This window comes from Momordica charantia, assembly GCF_013281855.1.
Source record: "Momordica charantia cultivar OHB3-1 chromosome 2 unlocalized genomic scaffold, Mcharantia_2.0 BLBB01000002.1, whole genome shotgun sequence".
NCBI lineage: Eukaryota > Viridiplantae > Streptophyta > Magnoliopsida > Cucurbitales > Cucurbitaceae > Momordica > Momordica charantia.
The window spans coordinates 2,229,917-2,257,771 of NW_028275160.1; the positions used below are offsets into that span (position 1 = coordinate 2,229,917).

The following is a 27,855-nucleotide window of genomic DNA, read 5'->3' on the forward strand; positions in this document are numbered from 1 at the left end:
AGTGTAACAATATGGTAGGGAGGTTAAGGTTGTTATAAATATTAGTGGTATACACTGTAACAAGACTGTTATAAACAATCATAATCTTCCTAATATAATAATATCACGTTAAATGTCAAACTGAACATAACTCAAATGGTTAAGGCACCTATCTCTGACCAAAAGATCATGAGTTCGAACCTCCACCCCACATATTGTATTAAAAAAAAACAATGCTTATATAAGATAATTGATTAAAGTTGAGAAACCTATTACATACAAAATATTAGTCAAAATTAACAGTCAAATAAGTCTAAGGCCCATAGTTCTAAAAGAAAGAAAAAGTCTAAGGTCTATCTAGAACTATTTTCCAAACATACTCAACTGTTTTTTTTTTAATTTCTAGAATTAAATAGACACTAAATTCAATTTTTAAATACCAAAAAAATGTACTTTTACATTTGAACCTATAATATACGAAAGACGTCGTATATTTCTATTAATTAAAAACAAAACATAAAATATACATCTATATATTGTTTAATTGAACAATACTAGCTAGCTTTAAAACAAATTTCGTCAAATTTAATATATATGGTTCGAACTTTCATTGATTTTGCAACCATATACAATATATAAAAGACATCAAACATTACTTTCTTGTCTCTGTTGTTTTAATTAGACTGTATGCTCTTTTGTTAATATATGAAAAAAAAAACAAAAACTGTATATGTTATTTATCTTTTCCTTCTCCTTCTCTCATAATTTAAGAAGCTGGCGAGTCTGTGATTGCACCCACCATATCCAATGCTACACACGGTTGATCAACTGGCACCTATGTGTATAATTAAAAAAAATAAGGATTAAAATTTATCCCAATCCTCTAAGTTAGTCTCTAAAATTTTAATAATAAGAAAATTGAATGGCTTACATAGTGGCCAGCTCCAAGGATCCAATAGAAGTGGAGGTTCTTATATGATCGGGTGAAGCCCTTGGTGTGTTTCTCATTTCCACAAAATAGTGGAGTTCTCACCGTGTTTAAATATTCTTTAAGCCCATCCCACCTAATTATAATTAATCCACAAATTAAAAACCAACCATAATTTATAATTTAGAGAGGAAAAAAAAAGAAAAAGAGAGAGACTTGAGCTTATCAATCCATGCTTCTGTTCCCTTAGTTGAACAAATAAGATCAACCTAAAAAAAAATCATATAAATTTAAATGCATAATAGATTAAATAATAAATAATAAAAATAAAAATCTTACTTGACCATTATAAACAGTCATATTAACACCTTTAGCAAGCAACTCATCAACCTGCTCAAAAGAGAAAAATAAAAATATATTTATTGAATAAATTAAAATCAAAATTAGTTAGTTAATGGACATACCTCATTAATTCTAGGTTTCATAAAATCTCCCGCAAAAAATTGAAAGACGGATTCTGCTTGACCACCCCACCTGTTCGTACAAATTCGAATTTATTACTATATCATATAGTTTTAACGTACGAAATAAGTTTCTTTTTTTTTTAAATTTATCTCCGAATTAAGTAAGCAACAGTAATTAAAAATGTGTATGAGAAAAAAAAGAAAAATTTTAAGTACTGACTTAAGATTTTGTGGTATGATTTGGAGTTTTTTCTTAATTTGTCCATTCATTAAGGCGTCCAAGTCTGCTCCACCTCCAGGTTTGTACCTTCGGAAACTGAGATATTGAGAGTATCTTTTTAATTTTTGTGCACCAATTTCATTCCTTTCTGCACTCTCACTTACACTTCCAGATATTGGATCCATATCAGAATCCAACATAAAGTTATAGAAATCCTGCAAAATTAAATTAAATATCAAAAACAATTTTACTTATCAAAATTGAAAGTTCCTTTTTTTTTTTTTTCCTTTTTTTGAGTTCAACAGCGTGGAAATTGAAAATTCTAACATATTTGGAATGAAAAATTTTTAAACTTACCACATTGTTGCTCGTAGTGGTAATTATTTCTTCAAGCTCGCTCCAGGAAAGGGTTGCATTCTCATAATTCCCCTCTTTAATTTGCTGACTGATCTTTAAAGCTACTCTGTTTTTACAAATGCCTTTAGATAACTTTAAATGTAAAAAAGTTCTATTAAAAAAATAAAGTCTTTCAAATAAAAAATAAACTCAAAAAATAAATAAATAAAAGAAAATTTAGATAATCAGTTTGTTCCTTACCTTTTAAGTTAATGTCTAATAAACCTTTCAATTTCTAAATTTCGTGGTGCTAATAGATTTTAACATATAAAAATTTCAAATATTAAAAATTATTGAATTGATGAAAGATTTGGTAGACACAAGAAAGAATTTCAAGAATCTATTACCTACAAAATTAAAAGTTTAATAACCTATTTTACAGCACATAAATTTCAAATTTTAATGATTGAATTTATAATTTTAACCATATATTTATTACGTTTTTTTTTGTATATGCAATAAATAAATATTCTAAATGGATAATATAGAATTGAAAAGTGAAAAACATTGACCTGTTTGAATTCTCCAATCCAATGCTGCCAAGCCGTGAGAGGTCTTTGAGAAGTGGACCCCACGAAGACTGCAGTTTTTTTTTAAAAACAGTTTTATATTATTATATTTATATCTCTGAGGAAAATTGCATACAATGTGGAAAATAATGTCGAGGAAATAAATATGATTTTGGACGGACAAAATTGAGAGAGAGGGAATACGAACCGTGTAATCTTCCGGGGAAATCCAGCTGTCTCCTAAGGCCACTCCTGCAAATAAAAAAATTAAAACAAAAAGAAAAATTCATTGTACTAGTGAGAGAGACATATTTAAATTACTCAAATTTGATTCCTATTATATTACTTTTTCTTCTAGCTTGTAACAAAAATATCATTTTAAATTATTATATAATAAATAAGAAAAACTTGACCATAGAACATTAATTCTAACGATCTGATTTGATTGATTCTTAAAATGTAATTAAAAATGTTCTATTTTAGTCAAACTTTCCCTTATCTACAATGTTATATGCCAAATACAAAGCATTGTAAGGTGTGAAATGCAAAATATATAATTATAATTCATAAGAATAAAACTATAGGCTTGCATATTTAATTTTGGATTATACATAAATTTATGAGATGAAGAAGCATGAAAATGAATTAAAAAAAAAAACCTCTGAGGTTAAGCTTTAATTTGCCGGCTTGGATGGCCTGAAGGAGGACGAGTGCAAGAGTGACAGCAAATTTGCCCCCATAAGACTCCGCAATTATATACAGAGGACTGTTCTGTAATCCGACAATATCGTTCGAAACCTCCGTTAGTAGAGTCGTCATGTCGGCAGCCGCATCCCCATCGCCTTTCGCAAATTCCCCCGTATCCTCCACGTAGCTGTATCCCGTCCCAACCGGATTATCCTATTTTGTTTTAATTTTAGAATCACATTTCAAATTCAATAATTAAATAATAAAAACACTAATAATAAATTAATGGAAGTGGAGATTACCACAAATAAGAGGTCAGCTTTTCGCAACCAAGTCGAGCTTCTTGGCTTCAAATTGGTGTCCAGTGGCCCAATTTCTTCAAAGTTCCCTATCCCAACTCCGGATCCACCCTGTGTTTCCATCCAAATTATTATAATAATAATAATTATTAAAAATACATATTAAATTTAAAATTAAGAAGGAAAAAACCGCCCACCGGTCCGCCCTGTAACCATAGAATGGTCGGCCACGGCTTGGAGGCCTGGTTGACTTTAAAAGGGCTTCTGTAATGCCACCAGAACATATGCGCTTCTGAACAACACAATTCCAATAAAATTTAAAAAAAACATATGTAAATAAATAAATAAATAAATAATGTTATTATGTTTAAGGATTGGAATTAATGGAATTGTGAAGAAATCGACTTACTGGGTCTGACTTCAACGTAGCCCCACTTTTGAGTTCCATCTGGGGATTTCTGAGTTATGGCATTTCCCAACTCAAAAACAGAAGAAAAAAATATCACAGCACAACACAGACCAAAAGGGAACAATGGTTTAGCCATTTGAGGGCGTTTTGCGTTTTGGAATTGAAGTGCAAAGGAAAAAGGTATTTATAAATAAATAAAAAGATGGGATTATTTTTGGGCATTTATTAAATGCATTGCATTCAAACAGACAAAAAAATGGAGATTTGGTCCAGGGAGAATGCTCCACTCTTAAGAGAGCGTTAAGATCAGGGCGTAAAAAAAAACGCCTCTCTTTCTTTTTATGGGGAAGGGAAAGTGAACATCAAGAGACAACGGCAAGGACGAAAAGAGAGACGGCAAATACTGCAGGAATTTGGACAGCACAAAATACCATAACGATGCTGATCTAATCGTATGTTTTGAGTAGCGATGACAGCGGAGTGGGATGAGGTAGGTTAATCCTCGTCTCTTCTTATTTTAAAGATTTGAACTAAACGAGTTGTAATATATTTAAGCTCTGTTAACCAAAGAATTATTTAACCAAATTATAACAAATGGCTGGTAGTTTTACACAATATTGAATGAAAGGGTTATTAGGGACCATACATATTTCCAACCATTACTAGAGGGTAGTCATAAGATGGTAACTGTATAACATCATTTTCTCTACTTATGCTTATTTCATTCAATTGATTTTGTAATTAAAAGTAGACAAAATTTAATAAATATTTGGTTTAAATCAAACTTAAGAGAAAATTAACTTTCTGAATTATTTGCTATTTATATAATTAAATTGGAAGTTAAAAATGAAGTTTTGTTGGGTTGAATATATTAAATATTTAGTTCCTTATCGGTTATCGGTGATGACCAAACTTTGTACTATTCTTATGTTTGAGAACTCAACAAAGAAAAAAATTATTATCCCGTTTCGTGGACGAAAGTGAATCGGTAGGGAGGGATCCTTAGTGGTTTCGTTACTTGCACTATTTCTTTGATCTAAAAAGCAGGTGGAGAACTCATTAATAAATAAAAAAGGTCTGTTTTTTTGTATTTTCTTATTTTAATCGTCAAATATTTAATTTTACTTTTAATAATGTTGAAGACAACATTGATTTTTCGCTATGGTAAAAAGCCAAGTATTTTTCATTTTCTATCTCCATCCTAATGAGTTAAAAGTGAAATATATTGATAACGCTTTTTTTAATTACAATAATGCACTATACTTAATGGTGGATTATGAAAAAACATAATTAATTAGATACTATAAATGGCCTACTAATAGTGCCAAAAGTAAACATATCTAGCGATAATTAGTATATATCTTTCAATTAAGAGGTTGTGAGTTCGATCCATCACCCTTATATGTTTGTGCAAAAAAATAGATTTTTTATAACGACTGTTGAATGGTTTGTTTTATAGTTTTTAAAATCATTTTTTTAAATCTTTAGTAAATTAAAAAAATTAAAACAAGTTTTTGTTATTCAAAATCCATGCTCAATTTTTTTAACATATTTATCTCTCAATTTTTTCTCGCTCTAAAATATTTTTCTTTCTAAAGTTTTTTCAATAAACAAATTTATGTTTCTCTCTCTAAATTTTTATCTCTGAAAATATTTCTCTGGTTCTCCAAAATTTTCATTTGTACTTCTTTTTTTTTTAACATATCACTCCTTTTTTTCTCTCTCTAAAAATTTAATATATCATCAATGTATCTAATTCTCAAATTTCACATTTTATAGTTTTTCTTTCTTTGTCTAGTCTATTTTTTTCTAAAAATATATATATCTTCAACTTTTCTTTATTTAAATATTTAATTAGTTCGATTTTCTCTCTTATATCTTTTTCTTTTTATTTATTTACTAATATCTTTTAATTAGTTCTCATTATAATGTTTAATTAGTTCATAATTAAACTTTGAAAGAGAAAGATAAAATGTTTAATTAGTTCGATTTTCTCTCTTATATCTTTTTCATAACAAATACATTTTGACCTTTTTTTTTTTCAAATTTTTGTTCTCATTATAATTTTTCTCTCTTTCTTAACATGCCATTTGCTCTAAACATTTTCCATAATTTTCTATTTTTTACTTTCGCTTTTCTCTCACTAATTTATTTTTCTAACTAATTTTCTCTAACTCTCTAAAATTTACTATCTCGAAATTTCTCTTTCAAAATTTCTTTTATCTTTCTAAACTTTTATTTTCATGTCTCTACGTTAGAGACGACAAAGTTCTCATAGGGTTGAGTCCCCGCTTTAAGATTAGAGAATGAATTTCCCACCTTGTCTTCCATTCTACTTTCTAAATAATTAATATATATTTTATTAATTATTTTATTAAATTATGAATAAATATTAAAATAATTATTTATTCTAGTAAATAGTATTTTGTTTAGTAAAATAATATAAATTATATATCTTTATTAATTTTTATTTTTTAAATTTAAAAATTAATTAAATTAATTATGAAACCAATAATTTTTCTCGTGAAGATCCTCAGCTTCAAATGAGAATTCCTAAACCTTGACCTCGATTCCAGAAATCGAGAAACAGGTTGGAGATGAAAATTAAAAATTTCGTGGAAGAGGGCATCTCGACTTGTACCCCACGTCATTGGCATCTCTAATATTTTACATAGAGTTTTCTATCTCTAACCTATATTTTTAATTTTCTAACTTTTTAAGAATAGAAAATAAAATAAAAAAATGATTATCAAACATATTTTTTATTTTCAAATCGGGCCTCAACACTTGGACACAAAAGGGACCCTCCAAGTGTCACATCCCGAGCAGGGATAAATCCAGAGACCAACATGGACCAATGATCCATGGCAGGTCACCAACCCGAATAGCCAAATATCTTGATGAGACAGGTAGCTACCCTTTGACTACTATAAATACACCCCTACTCCATTAGAACATATATGAAAATCTGCCTGAAGCTGATCTGGTTAAGATCAAATTTCAAACTAACTTGAGCGTTGGAGGCCATACCTGTTTTTACAGGTACTTGGGAAACTTGTTTCGAACAGCTCGCACCGACCTAACAGGCCACTCCATAGGACTTAGGCAGATTTTGACATCAATAAAAGAAATGTATTTTGTACCTTTAATTAATTTAACTATTTGATTACCTTGTGTTGAAGTGTGTAGGTTTTAAATAATTATTATTTGAAATGTTTTAACTTTTTAATTAAATATATTGGCTAAATAAAGAAAGATGAGTTGAATGGTAATTTTGATGATAATTAATAAAATTAGTTAGCAAGTAGAAATGAACAAATAATTAAGAAAGTCATTTTTTTAAGAAGAATAATTAATCATTAATAACATTTCTTACGTGATTTCTCATAATAATAACAATAATATTTCTTTTGTGATAAATTACTTCTCGGATAAATTTGTATAAAATAATTAAATATTTATTTTATGAAATAGTATTAAAACTGGGCGAGTAAATGTAAACATTTTTATTTATACTGAAAATTATGCTTCTTAAATTCATAAAAAAGAAACAAAATTTGTTATTTTTTATTATTTTAATCAAATAATTAACATATAAATTATCTACTATTCATGATAAATTCTAAATATACCCACCAAACACACTTTTAACAAAGTAAGCATCTCGTCAAAACGAGCATACCTCAACGATAATTAACATATATCTCAAACCAAGAGATTGTCAGTTCGATCCCCCACCCCCACATGTTGTACTAAAGAAACCAAAGTAAGCATTCAAATACACATTTAACAAACTTTCTCCATGATTCAAATATAGACTTGATAACTCATTAATAATAAGCTTAATAAAGTCAAGCAAAGTCTCGAACTAAACATTCTTCCTGTGTTTGCCTACATATTTTACAAGAAAAAGGAACGGTAGGTGTTTCTTCTCTTTTATTTATTCTAAAACAAGTACATAATTTAAGAAGCTGGTGAGTCTGTGATTACACCCACCATATCCAATGCTACACACGGTTGATCAACTGGTACCTGCATTTATAATATAACACAAATTTTAATACAAGTATAAACAAAAATATCAAAATTTATCCTAATAATTGAATTGAAGTTTATTAAAAAGCAACAGTTAATAAATTGAATGGCTTACATAGAGGCCAGCTCCAAGGATCCAATAGAAGTGAAGGTTTTTATATGACTTGGTAAAGCCCTTTGTGTGTTTATCATCTCCACAAAACACAGGACTTCTCACTGTGTTCTTAAATCCCTTCAGTCCTTCCCACCTAATTATAATTAATCCACAGATTAAAAACCAAACATAATTTATAATTTAGAAAGAGAGAAAAAGAAAAAAAAAAGAAAAAAGAAAAAGGAGAGAGAGACTTGAGCTTTTCAATCCATGCTTCTGTTCCCTTGGTTGAACAAATAAGATCAACCTATACCCAACAAAAAAAAATCATACAAATTTAAATATAATATATGTTCCAATATATGAATTAAATTTACCCAATCTATATGTTTAAGCTTTCGAGTTGAATGATGATTTATTCATCTTTAACATTGTATTAGATAATACAATTAATAAAAATCTTACCTGACCGTTGTAGACGGTCACATTAACACCTTTGACGAGCAACTCGTCAACCTACTCAAAAGAGAAAAATTAAAATATACAGAAATAAAATATATTTATTTAAATAAATTAAAATTGTAATTAATTAGTTAATTAATGGACATACCTCGTTAATCCTAGGTTTCATATAATTTTCCATAAAAGATCGAAAGACTGATCCTACCTGACCACCCCATCTATTCATAAAAATTCAATTTGTTTTATATAGTTGTATTTGTCTGCGAATTAAAATAATAATAATAATAAATGTGCACCAAAAAAAAGTTTATAATTATAGGTAGAGGTACTGACTTGAGATTTTGTGGGATAATTTTGAGTTTGTTCTTAATTTGGCCATTCATTAAGGCGTCCAACTCTCCTTTACTTCCACTTCCAAATATTGGATCCATATCAGAATCCAGCAAAAAGTTATAGAAATCCTGCAAAATGAATTAAATACCCTAATTAAAACTTATACCAACACATTTTAAAAAATCAAAATTGAAAATTCCTTTTTTCTCTCTCTCTTTCGTGGAGTTCTACATTTGTAGGTAAGAGATCAAGAATAACTTTTTTTTTTAATTAATAACTACACTCGGAGATAATAATAGGTGTTTTATCTACTTCGAATTGAATCAAAATAAAAAATTTTAACATACCACATTATTGGTATTTGTCAAAATTATTGTCTCAAGCTCTTCCCACAAAAGGACTGCATCCTTATAATTCCCCTCTTTAATTTGCTGACTAATCTTCAAAGCTTCCCTGTTTTTCTCAAACGCTTTCTTTAATTAACTTATAATATATAGAGAGAGAGGTTAAATTATTAGAGTGGTCCCTAAACTTTTAGATTGGTACTTGGAATATTTTATTTTATATCTAATAAGTTCTTAAAAGTATTAAACATAAAATTAAATTACACGTTGAAAATTTAGGGATGTATTATTTTTAAAATTGAAAGACTAGAGGCTTTTGACACATAAAATTGAAAGTTCAACCATTTATTTAACACTTTTTTATAATACTTTTTTTAAAACTTTTTAAAATTGAGAACATATCAAATATGAACATCAAGGTTTTAAATGTCGATATCGATAGAAATGTCGAGGTCTCAATTTCATGGAAATATCGGTGGAAATATCGATAAAATGTCGATGTCGATGAATATTTCTATAAAAATTAGAGAAATTAAAAAATCGTAAAAAATATTTAAATTAACAAATAAACATTTTTTTATTTCTAAATAAGTTAAAATTAATTAATATTAATATTATGTATATATTAACGACATGTTGTTGATATTTTTCATATTTTGTCTTTTTTTTTTACTATAATAGAAATGTCGATTTACTCCTTATTTCTATGTCGAATCCATGAAAAATGGAATCTCGACGTGTAGATAAAAATTTATAAACATGAAAGTCCAAAATACTAAATTTATAATTTAACCACATATTTATTACATTTTTTCCGTATATTCGATAAATAAATATTGTAAATGGACAATACAGAACTAAAAAGTGAAAAACACTGACCTGTTTGAATTCTGCAGTCCAATACTGTCAAGCCGTGAGAGGTCTTTCAGAAGTGGGCCCCACGAAGACTGCATTTTTTATTCTTATTTTTTAAGTTTGAGATTATTATATTTATATATACGAGGATATATAAACTTATTTTGAAAATGATGGTAATTCGAAATTTATTTCAAAAAATAATGCTCTGTAAAGTTTGTTTCTTGAACCTAAGAGCTCTAGATCGGTAATATGGTGGTTTTGAGGCCACTCCACTAAATTAGTATCACTATCACTGTGTAAAAATGGTATATGTAAAATGGAAATTTTAAAATATTATTTTTTTTTAATAATTTTCGAATCACTAATATTTTTAAAATAAATTTTAGAATGAGTTATATTAACAAAAGATCCAAGAAAATTATATTTAATGTGGAAAATAATGTGGCAGAAATTAAAATAATTTTGGACGGACAAGATTGAGAGAGAGGGAGTACGAACAGTATAATCTTCCGGCGAAATCCAGCTGTCTCCTAATGCCACTCCTGCAAAATTGTTCAAATTTTATTCACCATATTGTTTATTAAACTTATTTTATCTAGTACACCAAATATAGACGGAGAATTCTCGATCTATAAAGAAAGAATTACAAAAATAGTAATGGAAAATATTATTTCGAAATATTATATTATCAAAACGTTAAAGAAAGAATTAGTAAAAAGAAATATGTATTTTTATATATAGTATTAGGTTTAAAATTTTATAAAAATGGCACAAATTACAAACTTTTACAATTACATGAGACCCGCCAAAAACTCAAGTGACATTTTTTAAAATAAATAAAAATAATGGTATTTTTATAGATACATATTGTTTTATATTATTTAGTATAATTTTCCATTTTTTAAAATTAATTGTTTACTTTAAGGAAATGAGAATCGAGGAATGAAAACGAAATCTCGGAGCAATTACAAACTTAAAAATCACTCCTCCCAAAAGAGGTAATCTGATTCATTTCCTACAACTTAATTAATCTCATTCTCATTATTTATTTATTTCATGACCTTACACATATCAATGAAAAATTAATGTAACATTTAAATTGCAAAATGTAAAATTATAGTTCATAAAAGTAAAACCATAGGGTTGCATATTTAATCTTAGATTGTACATTAATTTGAAGCAGCATGAAAATGAATACAAAGGTACCTCTTAGGTTAAGCTTTAATTTGCCGGCTTGGATGGCCCGAAGGAGGGAAAGTGCAAGAGTAACCGCGAATTTGCCCCCATAAGACTCCCCGATTATGTAGAAAGGACTGTTTTGTAGACCGACAATGTCGTTCGAGATCTCCACCAGCAGAGTCGTCATGTCGGCGGCCGCGTCCTCATCGCCTTTCGCAAATTCCCCCGTATCTTCCACGTAGCTGTATCCCGTCCCAACCGGATTATCCTATTTTGTTTTAATTTTAGAATCACATTCAAATTCAATAATTAAATAATAAAAACGCTAATAATAAATTAATGGAAGTGGAGATTACCACAAATAAGAGGTCAGCTTTTCGCAACCAAGTGGAGTTTCTTGGCTTCAAATTGGTGTCCAGTGGCCCTATTTCTACAAAGTTCCCCATCCCAACTCCCGATTGGCCCTGTTTTTCCATCCAAATAATAATAATAATAATAATAATTTTAAAACATACATAATTTATTTTATAAAAAAGAAAAAAGAAACCACTCACCGGTCCGCCCTGTAACCAGAGAACGGTTGGCCATGGCTTGGAGGCGTGGTCGACTCTGAAGGGGCTTCTGTAATACCACCAGAACATATGGGCTTCTGAACAACACAATCCAAAAAAAAAAAACAAAACAAAAATTTAAAATATATAAAATAAATAATGTTTTTTTTTATGTTTTAAGGATTGGAAATGAATGAAATTGTGAAGAAATTGGCCTACTGGGTCGGACTTGAACGTAGCCCCACTCTTCAGTTCCATCTTGAGATTTCTGGGTAATGGCAGTTCCAAAGTCAAAAATAGAAGAACGAAATATCGCAACGCAACACACACAAAAAAAGAACAATGATTTGGCCATTGGAGGGCGATTTGGGCTCTGCAACTGCAAAGCAAAAGGATAAGGTATTTATTTATAAATAGATAAAAGATGGGATTATTATTACTTGTATAAAGACAAAAATAAAGGGACATTTCACAAAAATTAAATTTCCGTACCTTGGCATTCCCCCCAAAAAAAAAAGAAAGAAAGAAAAGAAAAGCACTCCACGTATATCACGTGTTTCCTTTTCCACATGTATAAATAAATAATGTATTTTATGTTTAATGATTGACTTTAATGGAATTGTGAAGGAATTGGCTGAGATTTGACACGGAATGATCACATACGTTGGATTTGTAAGATGATTGTAAATAAAGTCACACATTGACTAGAAAAAAGAATGATCCTAAGTATATATGAGAGAACAATTATCTTTATTGGTATGAGACTTTTTGGGTGGAATCAAAAACAAAGTTTTATGTAATATATGAATTAAATTTATCCAACCAATCAATTTAAGATTTTGAGTCGAGTTGTGGTTTGTTCATGATTAAAATAAAATGGTTGAATGGTAATTTTGATGATAATTAGTAAAATAAATTTAATTAGCTGAGTAGAAATGAACAAATAATTAAGTTATTAATAATATTTCCGATTTCACAAAATAAAAATAATAATAATAATATTTCTTTTGTGGTAAATTAGATGTCGGATAAATTTGTATAAAACAATTAAATATTTATTTTATAAAATAATTATTAAAACAAAATTGGGCAAATAAATGTATTAAATTTTCTTTATTTATACTAAAAATTATACTTCTTAATTTCATAAAAAAAACAAAATTTTAAATTTTAAATATTTTAATCAAATAATTAATATATAAACTATCTATTATTTATTAATCAAAAACACTATTAACAAACCAATGTTTAACAAATAAGCATTCAAAATGCACGTTTACCAAACTTTCTCCATAATTCAAACACATACTTGATAACTCATATTTAATAACAAACTTAACAAATTCAAGCGAAGTCCCGAACTAAACAATCTTCATCTATTTGCTTACATACTTTAAAAGAAAAAAGAACGGTAGGTGCTTCTTTTCTTTTATTTATTCTAAAACAAGTACATAACTTAAGAAGCTGGTGAGTCTGTGATTACACCCACCATATCCAACGCTACACATGGCTGATCAACTGGCACCTACATTTATAATATAACACAACTTTTAACACAAGTAAAAACAAAAAGATCAAAACTTATCCTAATAATTGAATTGAAGTTTATTAAAAAGCAAAAGTTAATAAATTGAATGGCTTACAGATTGGCCAGCTCCAAGGATCCAATAGAATTGGAGATTCTTATATGACTTGGTGAAGCCCTTGGTGTGTTTATCATCTCCACAAAATACAGGACTTCTCACCGTGTTCTTAAATCCCTTCAGCCCTTCCCACCTAATTATAATTAATCCACAAATTAAAAACCAAACAAAATTTATAATTTAGAAAGAGAGAGAGAAAAAAAGAGAGACTTGAGCTTTTCAATCCATGCTTCTGTTCCCTTAGTTGAAGAAAAAAGATCCACCTATAAAAAAAAAAACAAAAAAAAATCATATACATTTAAATATAATATATGTTCGATATCTGTATATGAATTAAATTTATCCAATCCATCAATTTTGGATTGAGTGATGATTTATTTATCTTTAACATGGTATTAGATAATATAATTAATAAAAATCTTACTTGACCGTTGTAGACAGTCACATTAACACCTTTGGCGAGCAACTCATCAACCTGCTCAAAAGAGAAAAATTAAAATACATAGAAATAAAATATATTTATCTAAATAACTTAAAATTGTAATTAGTTAGTTAATTAAGGGACGTACCTCGTTAATCCTAGGTTTCATATAATCTCCCATGAAAGATCGAAAGACTGATCCTGCCTGACCACCCCATCTATGCATACAAATTTAATTTTTTTTATATAGTTTTATTTGTCTCTGAATTAAAAATAATAATAATAAATATGCAATGAAAAAAGAAAGGTTTGTAATTATAGGTAGAGGTACTGACTTGAGATTTTTTGGGATAATTTTGAGTTTGTTCTTAATTTGGCCATTCATTAAGGCGGCCAACTCTCCTCTAGTTCCACTTCCAAATACTGGATCCATATCAGAATCCAGCATAAAGTTATAGAAATCCTGCAAAATTAATTAAATACCCTAATTAAAACTTATACCAACACATTTTCAAAAATTAAAAATCAAAAACCAAATTTTTTTTTCCTCTCTCTTTTCTTGAGTCCTACATTTGTAGGTGCGAGATCAAGAATAAACTTCAAATTTTTTTTTGTGAATTAATAACTTTAATTGACATAATAATAAGTGTTTTATCTATTGAAGTAGGCTCGGATTGAATCAAAATAAAAAATTCTAACATACCACACCGTTGGTACTCGTGGCAATTATTGTCCCAAGCTCCTCCCACAAAAGGACTGCATTCTTATAATTTCCCACTTTAATTTGCTGACTGATCTTCAAAGCTTCCCTGTTTTTCTCAAACAACTTTATTTAGCTAGCTTTTAATATATAGAGAGAGGTTAAATTATTAGATTAGTCCCTAACTTTTAAATTGTGTTTGATTCTTGTATGAAATCGGTTCTTATATTATTTAATATTTTTTAAATTATCAAAGTATTAGACATAAAATTAAATTTTGTACCTAATAGAGACTTATGACACATAAAATTGAAAGTTGAACAACTAATTTAATACTTTTTAAAAAACTTTTAAAATTTAGAGCATATTAGATATGAACATCAAAGTCGAAATACTGAATTTATAATTTAACCACGTATTTATTACATTCTTTTTCGTATATTCAATAAATAAATATTGTAAATGGACAATATAGAACTAAAAAGTGAAAAACACTGACCTGTTTGAATTCTGCAGTCCAATACTATCAAGCCGTGAGAGGTCTTTCAGAAGAGGGCCCCACGAAGACTGCATTTTTTATTTTTATTTTTTAAGTTTGAGATTATTGCATATATATATATATTATTTTGAGATTATTATATTTATATCTATGAGGATATTTAAACTTATTTTCAAAATGATGGTAATTCGAAATTTATTTAAAAAAATAATGCTCTGTAAAGTTTATTTCTTGAACCTAAGAGCTCAAGATCGGTAATACAGTGGTTTTGAAGCCACCCCACTAAATTAGTATTACTCTGTAGAAATGGTATATGTCAAATGGAATTTTTAAAATATTATTTTTTGAATAATTTCTGAATTAGTAATATTTCTAAAATAAAATTTAAAATGAATTATATCTAAAAAAAATCCAAGAAAATTGCCTATAACGTGTAAAATAATGTGGCGGAAATTAAAATAATTTTGGACGGACAAGATTGAGAGAGAGGGAATAGGAACCGTGTAATCTTCCGGGGAAATCCAACTGTCTCCTAATGCCACTCCTGTAAAATTGTTCAAATTTGATTCACCATGTTTATAGATCGAGAATTTTGAACGAATTCCATAGAAGAAAAATTCTCATTAATTTATTACAACTTAATCGATCTCAATCTCATTCTTTATTTCATGGGCATCACACATTTCAATAATTACTTTATATTTGATATCATTTTTATATCATCAATTAATGAAATACATAACTTTTTTTTAATCGTTTTATATTTTTTTTATACAACAAATGGTGGTGGGGTTCGAACTCATGACCTCTTAATCAGAAATAGGTACCTTAATCACTTCAGTTATGCTCGATTTGACTTAATTGTTTTATATTAGATTCATATTCCGATTCCAAACAACGTCAATTAATTTCTCATTCCGAATTCATAAAATTTATCGTAAACAATCTTATTCTAACTAATTTCATTACGATTCTCGTAAGTAAAAAGGTCTAAACTCTATCGATTTAATTGAGTCTAAACATATATTTAAAAAATTAAATTAACTTGTAACTTAAATGTACATCATTGATACATCTTGGGTATTCACAAATTTTTATAACTTTAGTATTATATTAGATATTTAACATGTTTATGAGTTGTAAAATTGAAATTCATTCTTTCCTCCTTCACAATATAACAAATATCGAGCAATGTAACATTTAAATTGCAAAATATAAAATTATAGTTCATAAAAGTAAAACTATAGGCTTGCATATTTAATTTTGGATTGTACATAAATTTAAGCCCACCAAGAAGTATGAAAATGAATTAAAAAAAAAAAAAAAGTACCTTTGAGATTAAGCTTTAATTTGCCATCTTGGATGGCTCGAAGGAGGGAAAGTGCAAGAGTGACCGCGAATTTGGCCCCATAAGACTCTGCCATTATATAGAAAGGACTGTTTTGTAAGTCGACAATGTCGTTTGAGATCTTCACCAGCAGAGTCGTCATGTCGGCGGCCGCATCCTCATCGCCTTTGGCAAATTCCCCCGTATCCTCCACGTAGCTGTATCCCGACCCAACCGGATTATCCTATTTTGTTTTAATTTTAGAATCACATTAAAATTTAATAATTAAATAATAAAAACAATAATAAGTTAATGGAAATGGAGATTACCACAAATAAGAGGTCAGCTTTTCGCAACCAAGTGGAGTTTCTTGGCTTCAAATTGGTGTCCAGTGGCCCTATTTCTACAAAGTTCCCCATCCCAACTCCGGACTGGCCCTGTTTTTCCATCCAAATTATAATAATTAATAATAATTTTAAAAAATATATAATTTATTTTAGATAAATTGCAATGGGTAGAAAAACTTTTTGTGCAAATTGCAAAAACAACCTTGAAATATGGTGGTCGTTACAATTACACCCATAAACTTTCAAAGGTAAAAATTAAATCATCGAACTTTTATAAATGAAAAATTTAAACCCTCAAACTTTCAAAAGTAAAAATTAAACCCCTAAACTTTCACATAGGATAAAATTGCACCCTCTAATTCAAAAATGGTAAAATCTAAACCCTAAAATTTTGAAAATTTGTATCTATTTGACAATTTTAATTTTTTTTTTCTGTTCATGGATATTTGATTTTGTAGACAAGCGGTAGTTCACAAATGGGAATATACTCCATCATTCATTAACTTGTGAGGGATTTAATAGAATCGTGGACATTATTTTCCATTTCAGGGGTGGTTTTTGTAATTTGCCCCTAAACCTTTTTATGTATTTCAAAATATGTCATTTATTTTAAAAACTTTCAAATATAGCAAAAATTTTAAGTAGTATATCAGATACTCAGTAATATATCCATAATATATTAGACACTCATATCAATAGTATATTAAATGTATATCACATATATATTGTACCAACATTCATATAAGTAGTATATCTACGAGGGAAAAAAAAAACCACTCACTGGTCCGCCTTGTAGCCAAAGAACGGTTGGCCATGGCTTGGAGGCGTGGTCGACTCTGAAGGGGCTTCTGTAATGCCACCAAAACATATGGGCTTCTGAAGAACACAATTCCAATCGAATTTTAAAAAATAAAAAATAAAAAAAAATATAAATAATGTTTTCATGTCTCAAGGATTGAAATGTGAAGAAATGGGCTTACTGGGTCTGACTTGAACGTAACCCCACTCTTGAGTTCCATCGTGGGATTTCTGGGTAATGGCAGTTCCCAAGTTCAAAATAGAAGAACGAAATAACACAACACAACACGCACACAAAAATAACAATGATTTGGCCATTGGAGGGCGATTTGGGTTTTGCTAAGTGCAAAGGAAAAGGAAAGTGTATTTATTTATAAATAGATAAAAGATGGGATTATTTTTGGTTGAGATTTTTTTCTTTTCTTTAATTCATTATATATGGATAGAAATACAATAAATATTAGAAAGATATTCGATCCTCCAATTTCAAGAAGAGTTATGTCATTTCGCTTTATTTATTATAATGGTTATCTTTCCCGTGATATTGGAAAACTAAAAGTAGTTTTATATGGTGCCACCCAATGTATACTTCTTTGTCTTATTAGTTGCTAGTAATTTTTAATTATCGTGTAAGTTTTTTTTATTTATTTTTGCACTGTGATCCACGCGGTGATTACAAGATTCTTTTCTTCTCTCTCTTGTATTTACAGTCACTTAACAGCATTCCACGTGCATCACGTGTTTCCTTTTTCACATGTAAACTTATTTTCTCAGTGCAGCGATTAAGTCACTGTTACTATCATTTTATTGTTTACAAAGCTTTTATTTAAAGGGGGAAGAGTGTACCTTAATGATAATTGATATATATCTTCAAACAAGAATTTGTGAGTTCGATCCTATATTCTCACACGTTATATTAAAAAATAAAAAAAAGAGTTTAGTTTCTAGATTAAGAGAAAATATATTACATTGTAAAGTGTTCTTAAAATTTTTTAAATACAGGTTCAGTAACTTTTCCTTTGTGTACTTATTTTAAACTACAAATTTAAATTATATCTTGCATATACATCAGTGTTTAACTATATATTCGTATGTGATCTTGATATGGGATATGAGAACGAAAGATGGATTTAATCCATGTTTTTTACGTGGAAATACGGTCTTACTTTGAAGCATTAGATATTGTAAAAAATATTTGATATACTATAGTTGGGAGAAATTTATGGGTATGGATCCTACAAATGATGTTGGAGGATACATTGTACTAGAGAATGATGAAGACGCGTTGTGGATTAGTTGACAGGACTATAGTGAGTATTCCTTTAGCCATAATGAATACAATTTATCAGGAAATGATAAATTATTGAAATTAGAGTTAGGCATGTTAGTTTAACTCGTTGAACGAATTTAGAGATGCTATAAATGATCATGGTGTGAAAAGAGAATAAAGTATTTTAGATCGGTAAAAAGTTACAAGATTATTAATACACATATATAATGATACATGTACACAATTTAAAGTTGATTACATATACAAACTGAGGATCATTGATACAATTTGGGTATTCACGAGTTTTTATAAATATCTCAAATGTGAGAGAGTAGTATATTATGTATTTAACATGTTGTAAAATTGAAATTTAGTCTTCCTTAATGAAATATAACACACATCAAACCATGTCATATTTTGTACTATATAAAAAAAAAGCAATGTAACATGTAAAATATAAAATATACAATTATAGTTCATAGAAAGAAGGGGAAAGAATACCTATCTTAAAAAGATGGGATTACCGTACCATGGTATGGGATGTAACGGGACAATAATACCTTGTTTTATGATTTGATTCTACAATTTTGGTTGAGATTTTTTTTTTCTTTAAATTCTTTAGGTACGTAATCTCCATAACCTCCAATCTTACAAGAAGAAATTGAGTATCTAAAGAGTAGAGTAATACTCAAAGTAATACCGTTACCGTTGATTAAGATGGTAACAAATTTCACTTTATTTATTATAATGGTTGTCTTTCACGTGATACTGTGAAGTAGATTTATTTTATATGATCCCACCCACTAAGTATATTTCTTTGTCTTATTAGTTGCTAAGCAATTTTTAATTATTGTTCAAGTTTTTGTATTTTTGCACTGTTTTTTATGTGAATGGTGGTGTTATATTCCATGAAGTGATGAAATTCTTTTCCTATAATCCACGTGGTTGTTACAAGATTCTTTTTTTTCTCTCTCATATTTGCAGTCACTTAACATGTTTCCTTTTTTTACCTGTAAATTACCTTTAGGTTGTTTGTTAATATATATTAATTACCGTTTAGCTATACTCGCTTTAAAAGATTTTTTCAATATCTCAATGCAGTGATTAAGTTACTGTTCCTCTCATTTTATTGTTTACAAAGTTTGTAAACGATATTGTCTTATTGAGAGCTTCTGTTAAAGAAAAAAGAGTTTACTTTCTAGATTAAGAGAAAATATACGTATTGTGATTACACCCACCATGTCCAATGCTACACACGACTGATCAACTGGCACCTATGTTTATAATATAACACCACGTTTAATACAAGTAAGTAAGTATGCATGTATGTATGTATATATATTTTTATCCCAATAATTGAATTTAAATTTATTAAAGTGCAAAATTTAATCAATTGAATTGCTGACAGAGTGACCAGCTCCAAGAATCCAATAGAAGTGGAGGTTCTTATAAGATTTAGTAAAGCCATTTGTGTGTTTCTCATCTCCACAAAATAGGGGACTTCTCACTGTGTTTAGAAATGCCTTCAGCCCATCCCACCTAATTATAATTAATCCACAAATTAAAACCAACCATAACTTATAATTAAGAGAGAGAGGAAAAAGAGAGAGACTTGAACTTTTCAATCCATGCTTCTGTTCCTTAGTTGAACAAATAAGATCAACCTATAAAAATAGGTTTCATATCAGTATATGAATTAAATTTATCTAATCCATCAATTTATGTTTTTCGATTGAGTAATGGTTTATTCATCTTTAACATGGTATTAGATAATACAATTAATAAAAATCTTACTTGACCGTGGTAGACGGTCACATTAATATCTGTGGCAAGCAATTCATCAACCTACTCAAAAGAGAGGAATTAAAATACATAGAAATAAAATATATTTATTTAAATAAATTAAAATTGTAATTAGTTAGTTAATTAATGGACATATACCTTGTTGATCCTAGGTTTCATAAAATCACCCGCAAAAAATTGAAAGACTGATTCTGCCTGACCACTCTATCTATGCATTCTGTTGATGCGTGGATTTCGGTCTTCCGGTTCACTACCTCGCATCCACCAAACTTGTTGATCCGGGACTAGTACCTGCAAAATCAAATCGAGCTAAACCGGTGTGACTCTAGTCACACGGGCTCTGATGCTTAAGTTAGCAAGAGAATAACGTAAATGTAGTCAACTCTCTTCCCCCCATACCTCTAAGGCTGGATCAATACTTATAGCGTGAAGTTGTTCCAGAATCTTCCGTAGCTAACCCTAATTCACCGTTGCAGGGCCTGGGCGACATCGTCGATCGAAGACGGGGGATCACTGGCTGGGCCGTGGGCCGAGCACGGCTAGGGATCGAGCCCCGGGTCGGGACCGAGCACCGGGTCGGGGCCGAGCCCTTCGTGGCTCAGTGGGCTTCCCTCTGGTTGCTTTCCTCGTTCTCTGCCCCGGCGTTAGGTCACTCTTTTGGCCAGCTCGTTATGTCCCGGGCCGGTCTTCCCCAATCAGACTTCAACTCCTTGTCTCGTTTCAGGTCATTTTCATTCTCCATAACAATGGCCCCCACTCTCAAAACAGAAGACGAATAATTGTGTAATGATCTTTGTTTTGAGAGTACTTGTCGCTTTGTCGTTACCACGAGATCATTGTATATCAGTGGCTAAAAATGGGAAGGTTGCTAACGCACAGGGCTTCTACCAAAAGCTTTTGATCCAATTTTGGATCTTAGTGCTTGGTTCCTGCCACTGGTTTTGTACCTTGAACTTGTCGATACTATTCATGAATTGGAAGTTTTTCCAATTTTCGTTGACCATAATCAAGTCTCTGAGCCTGGTTTTATTCTCATCTGAGTTTAAACCATTTTGGCCTTGAAATCTAACTTTAACAGAACTAATGTCGATACCTTTGGGTTTCTAACCTATTTGGCTTTTGCCCATGTTTTATACCTCAGGGTTTACTCTCGGGTTTCTAACCCACTTGGCTTTTGCCAATGGCCTTTATACCCTGAGTTTAGTCGGTACCCTTAGGTTTCTAACATATTTGGCTTCTGCCGGTTTTTTACCCCCAGTTAAATCAACACCCTCGGGTTTTTAACCTATTTTGGCTTTTGCCATATGATTTTCTACCCGTGGGTTTCGTTGATCGGTTAGGTTTGCCTGTTTTCTGTTTTAACCTTGCTGGGCCCGTACGCATGCCTTTTTCAGCACCTCGGGATTCTTTTCCCTGGTTTCACTGATTGGCTTTCAGTTTATCGGCCTGCTTCTAGGTCTGTCCCAATTTTGAGTTCCTTGATTGGTCATAGATATGTAGATGTTCAGGTCGTAGATATGTAGATATTTATATGATGCCCCCTGCTTGAGAAATTTATTTCAGAATGAACATAAGAACTCAAGTATCACGTTGAACGTTGAATACTTTATTAGTAGGAAAATCGTCCTGTCGAAGATTTGGTTACAATAAGCTTAGTTGGTCCAAATAATGGAGAAACATAAAAATGTCCAGAAATATGTCGAACTAGTGGTAGTATCTTTTGAGGTGTTGGGCGTGCCACGAGTGTAGTAAGGCCTTCCCCCGCTGGTCTTCTAAAGCATTAGTGCCTATTCGCACCACTTTAGTGACTTTGTATGGGCCCTCCCATGTTGGCCCGAGCGCACCGCTAGTTGAATCTTTTGTATTGAGCATAACCTTTCTTAACACCAGATCACCTTCTCTAAAGTCACGTTGCTTGACCTTCGAGTTGTAGTATCGAGCTATTCGATTTTTGTATTCAGCCGTTCGTAGTCGTGCTGTTTCTCGATGTTCTTCTAATAGGTCGAGGTTGAGCTTTACGGATTCGTTGTTGTCAAGTAGAGTGAACTGCTCTACCCTTGGGGAAGGGAGTCCGATCTCGACTGGCACTACCGCCTCAGAGCCAAATGATAATGAAAATGGCGTTTCTCCTGTCGAAGTACAAGGTGTCGTTCTGTATGCCCATAATGCGTTGGGAAGTTCCTCTGCCCACAATCCTTTGAGCTTTTCTAATCTGGTCTTCAGAGTTCTTTTGATAATTTTGTTGACTGCTTCAACCTGCCTATTAGCCTGCGGATGTGCTGGCGAGGAACATATGTGCTTAATGCCCAACTCCCTGCAAAATTCTCGAAAGGCAGCATTGTCGAACTGCTTCCCATTATCACTGATAATGGCGTAGGGTATTCCGAAGCGGCAAATTATGTTCTTCCAGATGAAGTCGGTGACCTTTTTCTCTGTAATTGTCGCTAGGGCTTTGGCTTCGGCCCACTTAGTAAAATAGTCGACTGCCACTACTGCAAATTTGGTCTGGTCCTTTCCTAGTGAGAGAGGCCCTATAAGGTCTATTCCCCACTGAGAAAAGGGCCAAGGACTCATTATGCTTGTCAGAGGCTCTGGCGGTTGTCTAGGTACGGTTGCAAACCGTTGGCATTTGTCGCATTTTTTGGTGAATTGCTTCGTGTCATTCAGCATGGTCGGCCAGTAGTACCCTTGTCGAATTATTTTGTGACTTAGGGATCGTGCTCCATAATGGCTCCCACAAACACCCTCATGTATCTCTCTTATGACGTAGTCGACTTCATCGGGCGTTAGACATTTTAAAAGCGGCAACGAGTAGCCTCTTTTGTACAGATTGTCGTCTTTAAGCACATATCTGGCCGCTCGTCGTTGTAGCTGCTGGGCCTCTATCTTTTCAGTAGGCAGGATCCCATCTTTCAAATATTTGATCAAAGGGCTCTTCCAGTTTTCTTCTGGTTGCCCTTGATTGTCGATATCCATGGCTTCTTGAGCTTCTATGCTTGGCTCGGGTAGAATCTCGACCGGTACAGTTCTGCCTAAGTCGGTTTCATAAGCCGCAGCTAGTCGAGCTAACGCATCGGCGTTGACGTTTTGAGCACGTGGAATTTGTCGAATCTCATATTTTGAGAACTGGTCGAGCTGGTTTCTTACCTGTGAAAGGTATTTCGCCATTCGCGGTTCTCTAGCCTGGAACTCCTCTTTCACCTGACCCACAATCAGCTGTGAATCACTAAGTATTAGTATGTTCCTGACCCCAACGTACCTGGCCACTTTTAGTCCTGCTAGTAGAGTTTCGTACTCGGCTTCGTTGTTGGATGCATGAAAGTTGAATCGCAGCGCATATTCGAATCTTTCTTTATCTGGAGAGATTAGTAGGAGTCCTGCCCCGCTATGAAGTCTGCCACAACCTGCCCTTTCATGGCAGTTCTTGGCTTATAGTGAATGTCGTACTCGCTGAGCTCTACAGCCCACTTTACCAGTCGTCCAGAAGTGTCTGGCTTTTGTAAGATCTATCGTAAGGGAAAGTTGGTGAGGACCATTATTTTGTGAGCTTGGAAATACGGGCGTAGTCTCCGAGCTGAAGTGACCAGTGCCAATGCCAACTTCTCCATTGGTGGGTATCTAAGTTCTGCATCTACCGTTGCTTTGCTTGTGTAGTAAATTGGGGATTGTGGTCCATCTTCTTCCTTTATTAACGCGGAACTCACAGCAGTGCTGGATACAACTAAGTATAAGTAGAGCTCATCACCCACGATCGGCTTTGCGAGGAGTGGAGCTGCCCGTAGGTACTGTTTCAGCTCCTTAAAGGCAGCCTCGCACTCTTCCGTCCATTCAAATTGTCCTTTCTTCCTTAAGATTTTGAAGAATGGTAGGCACTTGTCAGTGGAACGGCTAACGAATCTGTTGAGTGCTGCTATCCTTCCATTGAGTCCCTGCAGCTGCTTTAGAGTTTTAGGTGGATCCATCTCCAGAATAGCTGTGAACTTATCTGGATTGGCTTCGATTCCCCTTTGGTGCACTAAAAATCCCAGGAACTTGCCTGAGGTCACTCCAAACGTTCATTTGGTGGGATTCAACTTCATCTTGTACTTTCGCAAGATGTCGAACGCTTCTGCCAAATCCTCCTCGTGTCGCTCGTTCTTTCTACTCTTTACCAGCATGTCGTCTACGTAGACTTCCATATTTTTACCGATTAAGGCTGCAAACATCCGATTCACCATTCGTTGGTAGGTTGCACCTGCATTCTTTAGTCCAAACGGCATCACGGTGTAGCAATACAAGCCTCGACTCGTGACAAAAGAAGTTTTCTCCCGATCCGGTACATGCATCTTGATTTGATTATATCCAGAGTAGGCATCCATGAAACTCAATCTTTCATGTCCTGCAGTGGCATCAACCAGTTGATCTATTCGAGGCAAAGGAAAAGAATCCTTTGGACAAACCTTATTTAGATCCGTAAAGTCGATGCACATTCTCCATTTGCCGTTTGGCTTCTTTACCAGCACCACGTTGGATATCCACTGGGGATAATGTACTTCCCGAATGAAGCCTGTTTTCAGTAGCTCATCCACTTGTTCAGCTACAATCTCGTTCCTTTCTTGGTTGAACGCGCGACGCTTCTGTTTCACTGGCTTACAGCTCTCGTCGACGTTGAGTCGATGTACCATAACTCCTCGGTCGATTCCCGGCATGTCCTCCGGTGACCATGCGAACACATCAGCGTTGCTTCTGAGAAAGTTTATAAGGCTTTCTCTTTCCTCACTCCCCAACTTGGTTCCGATGTTGACCCGTCGATCTTCGGCTGTCAGAGGGACAAATTCTACCTCTTCAGCCGGTTCTCCCCTGTCAAGGGTGGTCGAATTAAGTCGATGACCAGGGCTCGGCCTTGCCTCTCCCGAAAGATCTGTCGCTTTAATCAGGCCCGCCACTGGTTCTCCCTTATCAAGGGTGGTCGGATTAAGTCGATAACCAGGGCTCGGCCTCGCCTTTCCCGAGAGGTCTGTCGCTTTATTCAGGCCCGACACTGGTTCTCCCCCGTCAAGGGTGGTCGGATTAAGTTGACGATCAGGGCTCGGTCTTGCCTCATCTAAGTGATCAGCCGCTTCTTTAAGGCTCTTCTCTTCGAAGCACCGATGGCTCTCATCAGGATTCATGTCGCTTTCGGACCAAGTCGATGATCAGGGCTTCGTCCTACCTCGCCTGAATGGTCGGCCACTGCACCCTACACGCCTTGGATCGAAATTTCACCTCAGATCGGGATTTTACTTCGACGAAACTCGTTTTGTTGTATCGTCCCCACAGACGGCGCCAATTGTTGATGCGTGGATTTCGGTCCTCCGGCTCACTACCTCGCATCCACCAAACTTGTTGATCCGGGACTAGTACCTGCAAAATCACATCGAGCTAAACCGGTGTGACTCTAGTCACACGGGCTCCGATGCTTAAGTTAGCAAGAGAATAACGTAAATGTAGTCAACTCTCTTCCCCCCATACCTCTAAGGTTGGATCAATACTTATAGCGTGAAGTTGTTCCAGAATCTTCCGTAGCTAACCCTAATTCACCGTTGCAGGGCCTGGGCGACATCGTCGATCGAAGACGGGGGATCACTGGCTGGGCCGTGGGCTGAGCACGGCTCGGGACCGAGCCCCGGGTCGGGGCCGAGTCCCGGGTCGGGGCCGAGCACCGGGTCGGGGCCGAGCCCTTCGTGGCTCAGTGGGCTTCCCTCTGGTCGCTTTCCTCGTTCTCTGCCCCGGCGTTAGGTCACTCTTTTGGCCGGCCTGTTATGTCCCAGGCCGGTCTTCCCCAATCAGACTTCAACTTCTTGTCTCGTTTTGGGTCATTTTCGTTCTCCATAACACATTCAAATACTTTTTTTTTATATATAGTTTTATTTGTGTCCGAATTAAAATAATAATAATAAATGTGTATGTTTAATTTTCGATTATACAAAATTAATCAATGAAGAAGCATACCTTTGAGGTTAAGTTTTAATTTGTCGTCTTGAATGGCATGAAGGAGGGAAAGTGCAGAAGTGACAGCGAATTTGCCCCCATAAGACTCCCCGATTATGTATCGAGGACTGTTTTGTAGGTCGACAATGTCGTTCGAGACCTCCGCCAGCAAAGTCGTCATGTCGGCAGCCCCATCCCCGTCGCCCTTTGCAAATTCTCCCGTATCCTACACATAGCTGTATCCTGTTCCAACCGGATTATCTTATTTTGTATTTTTTAATTTAAAAGGCACATTAAAATTCAATAATGAAAATAATAATAAATTAGTGGAAGTGGAGTTTACCACAAATAAGAGGTCAGCTTTCCGCAACCAAGTGGAGTTTCTTGGCTTCAAATTGGTGTCCAGTGGCCCTATTTCTACAAAGTTCCCTATCCCAACTCCCGATTGGCCCTGTTTTTCCATCCAAATTATTATAATAATAATAATAATTAAAAATACATATTAAATTTAAAATTAAGAAGGAAAAAACCGCCCACCGGTCCGCCCTGTAACCAGAGAATGGTAGGCCACGGCTTGGAGGCCTGGTTGACTTTAAAAGGGCTTCTGTAATGCCACCAGAACATATGGGCTTCTGAACAACACAATTCCAATAAAAAAAAAGAAAAACTAAATAAATAAATAAATAAATAATGTTATTATGTTTAAGGATTGGAATTAATGGAATTGTGAAGAAATTGGCTTACTGGGTCTGACTTGAACGTAACCCCACTCTTGAGTTCCATCTTGGGATTTCTGAGTTATGGCATTTCCCAACTCAAAAATAGAAGAAAGAAATATCACAACACACCACATACAAAAAAAGTATGGTTTAGCCATTGGAGGGCGATTTGGGTTTTGCAGTGGATAAGGTATTTATTTATAATAATTAAATAAAAGATGGGATTATTTCAAGGAATTCTTCTATTAAATGCATTGCAATTTGCAAAGACAAAAAGAAAGGGAGATTTGACAGAGGGAATGGCCCAATCTTAAAAAGAAAGGATTAATACGATGGGATGGGACTCGTCTTATTATTGGATTTTACTAAGAGATTGTAACAAATTTCACTTCATTTATTGTAATGGTTGTCTTTCAAGTGAGATATTGTGAAAACTAAAAGTAGATCTGATATGATCCCATATTTTCTTTTCCACATTTAAATTTCTTTAAACATTTTCTCAGCATCTTAGTGCAGTGATTAAGTCACTGTTCTTGTCATTTTCTTTTCTCCACCTAAAATATACCTACCCTCTCAAAATTTTCTAAATACAAGTTTTGTAATTTGTCCATCTCCTTATACTTCCTACCATA

At 32.8% G+C, this 27,855-nt stretch overlaps 3 protein-coding genes across 3 annotated transcripts; all 3 read right to left on the bottom strand.

Moving 5' to 3' along the window:
- Window positions 1-553: 553 nt before the first annotated feature.
- LOC111011240 (serine carboxypeptidase-like 51) lies at window positions 554-4,036 on the bottom strand. The gene is made up of 13 exons (XM_022284939.2): window positions 3,892-4,036; window positions 3,680-3,774; window positions 3,486-3,593; window positions 3,156-3,396; window positions 2,705-2,748; window positions 2,500-2,567; window positions 1,949-2,054; window positions 1,592-1,806; window positions 1,372-1,441; window positions 1,247-1,297; window positions 1,124-1,176; window positions 911-1,043; window positions 554-814 (listed from the first exon to the last, which is right to left on the bottom strand). The coding sequence occupies exons 1-13, from the start codon at window positions 4,025-4,027 to the stop codon at window positions 746-748; spliced, it is 1,389 nt and encodes a 462-aa protein (XP_022140631.1). The 5' UTR covers window positions 4,028-4,036; the 3' UTR covers window positions 554-745.
- A 3,658-nt stretch (window positions 4,037-7,694) lies between these two features.
- On the bottom strand, window positions 7,695-12,147 carry LOC111011335 (serine carboxypeptidase-like 51). The gene is made up of 13 exons (XM_088121247.1): window positions 11,967-12,147; window positions 11,751-11,845; window positions 11,553-11,660; window positions 11,224-11,464; window positions 10,516-10,559; window positions 10,039-10,106; window positions 9,163-9,268; window positions 8,816-8,943; window positions 8,631-8,700; window positions 8,486-8,536; window positions 8,275-8,327; window positions 8,042-8,174; window positions 7,695-7,923 (listed from the first exon to the last, which is right to left on the bottom strand). Exons 1-13 carry the CDS (start codon window positions 12,100-12,102, stop codon window positions 7,855-7,857), a joined length of 1,302 nt encoding a protein of 433 aa, XP_087977373.1. The 5' UTR covers window positions 12,103-12,147; the 3' UTR covers window positions 7,695-7,854.
- Window positions 12,148-13,040: 893 nt separating this feature from the next.
- On the bottom strand, window positions 13,041-17,871 carry LOC111011336 (serine carboxypeptidase-like 51). The gene is made up of 13 exons (XM_022285057.1): window positions 17,665-17,871; window positions 17,466-17,560; window positions 16,667-16,774; window positions 16,341-16,581; window positions 15,511-15,554; window positions 15,011-15,078; window positions 14,515-14,620; window positions 14,147-14,274; window positions 13,960-14,029; window positions 13,815-13,865; window positions 13,601-13,653; window positions 13,391-13,523; window positions 13,041-13,272 (listed from the first exon to the last, which is right to left on the bottom strand). The coding sequence occupies exons 1-13, from the start codon at window positions 17,798-17,800 to the stop codon at window positions 13,204-13,206; spliced, it is 1,302 nt and encodes a 433-aa protein (XP_022140749.1). The 5' UTR covers window positions 17,801-17,871; the 3' UTR covers window positions 13,041-13,203.
- Window positions 17,872-27,855: the final 9,984 nt, after the last annotated feature.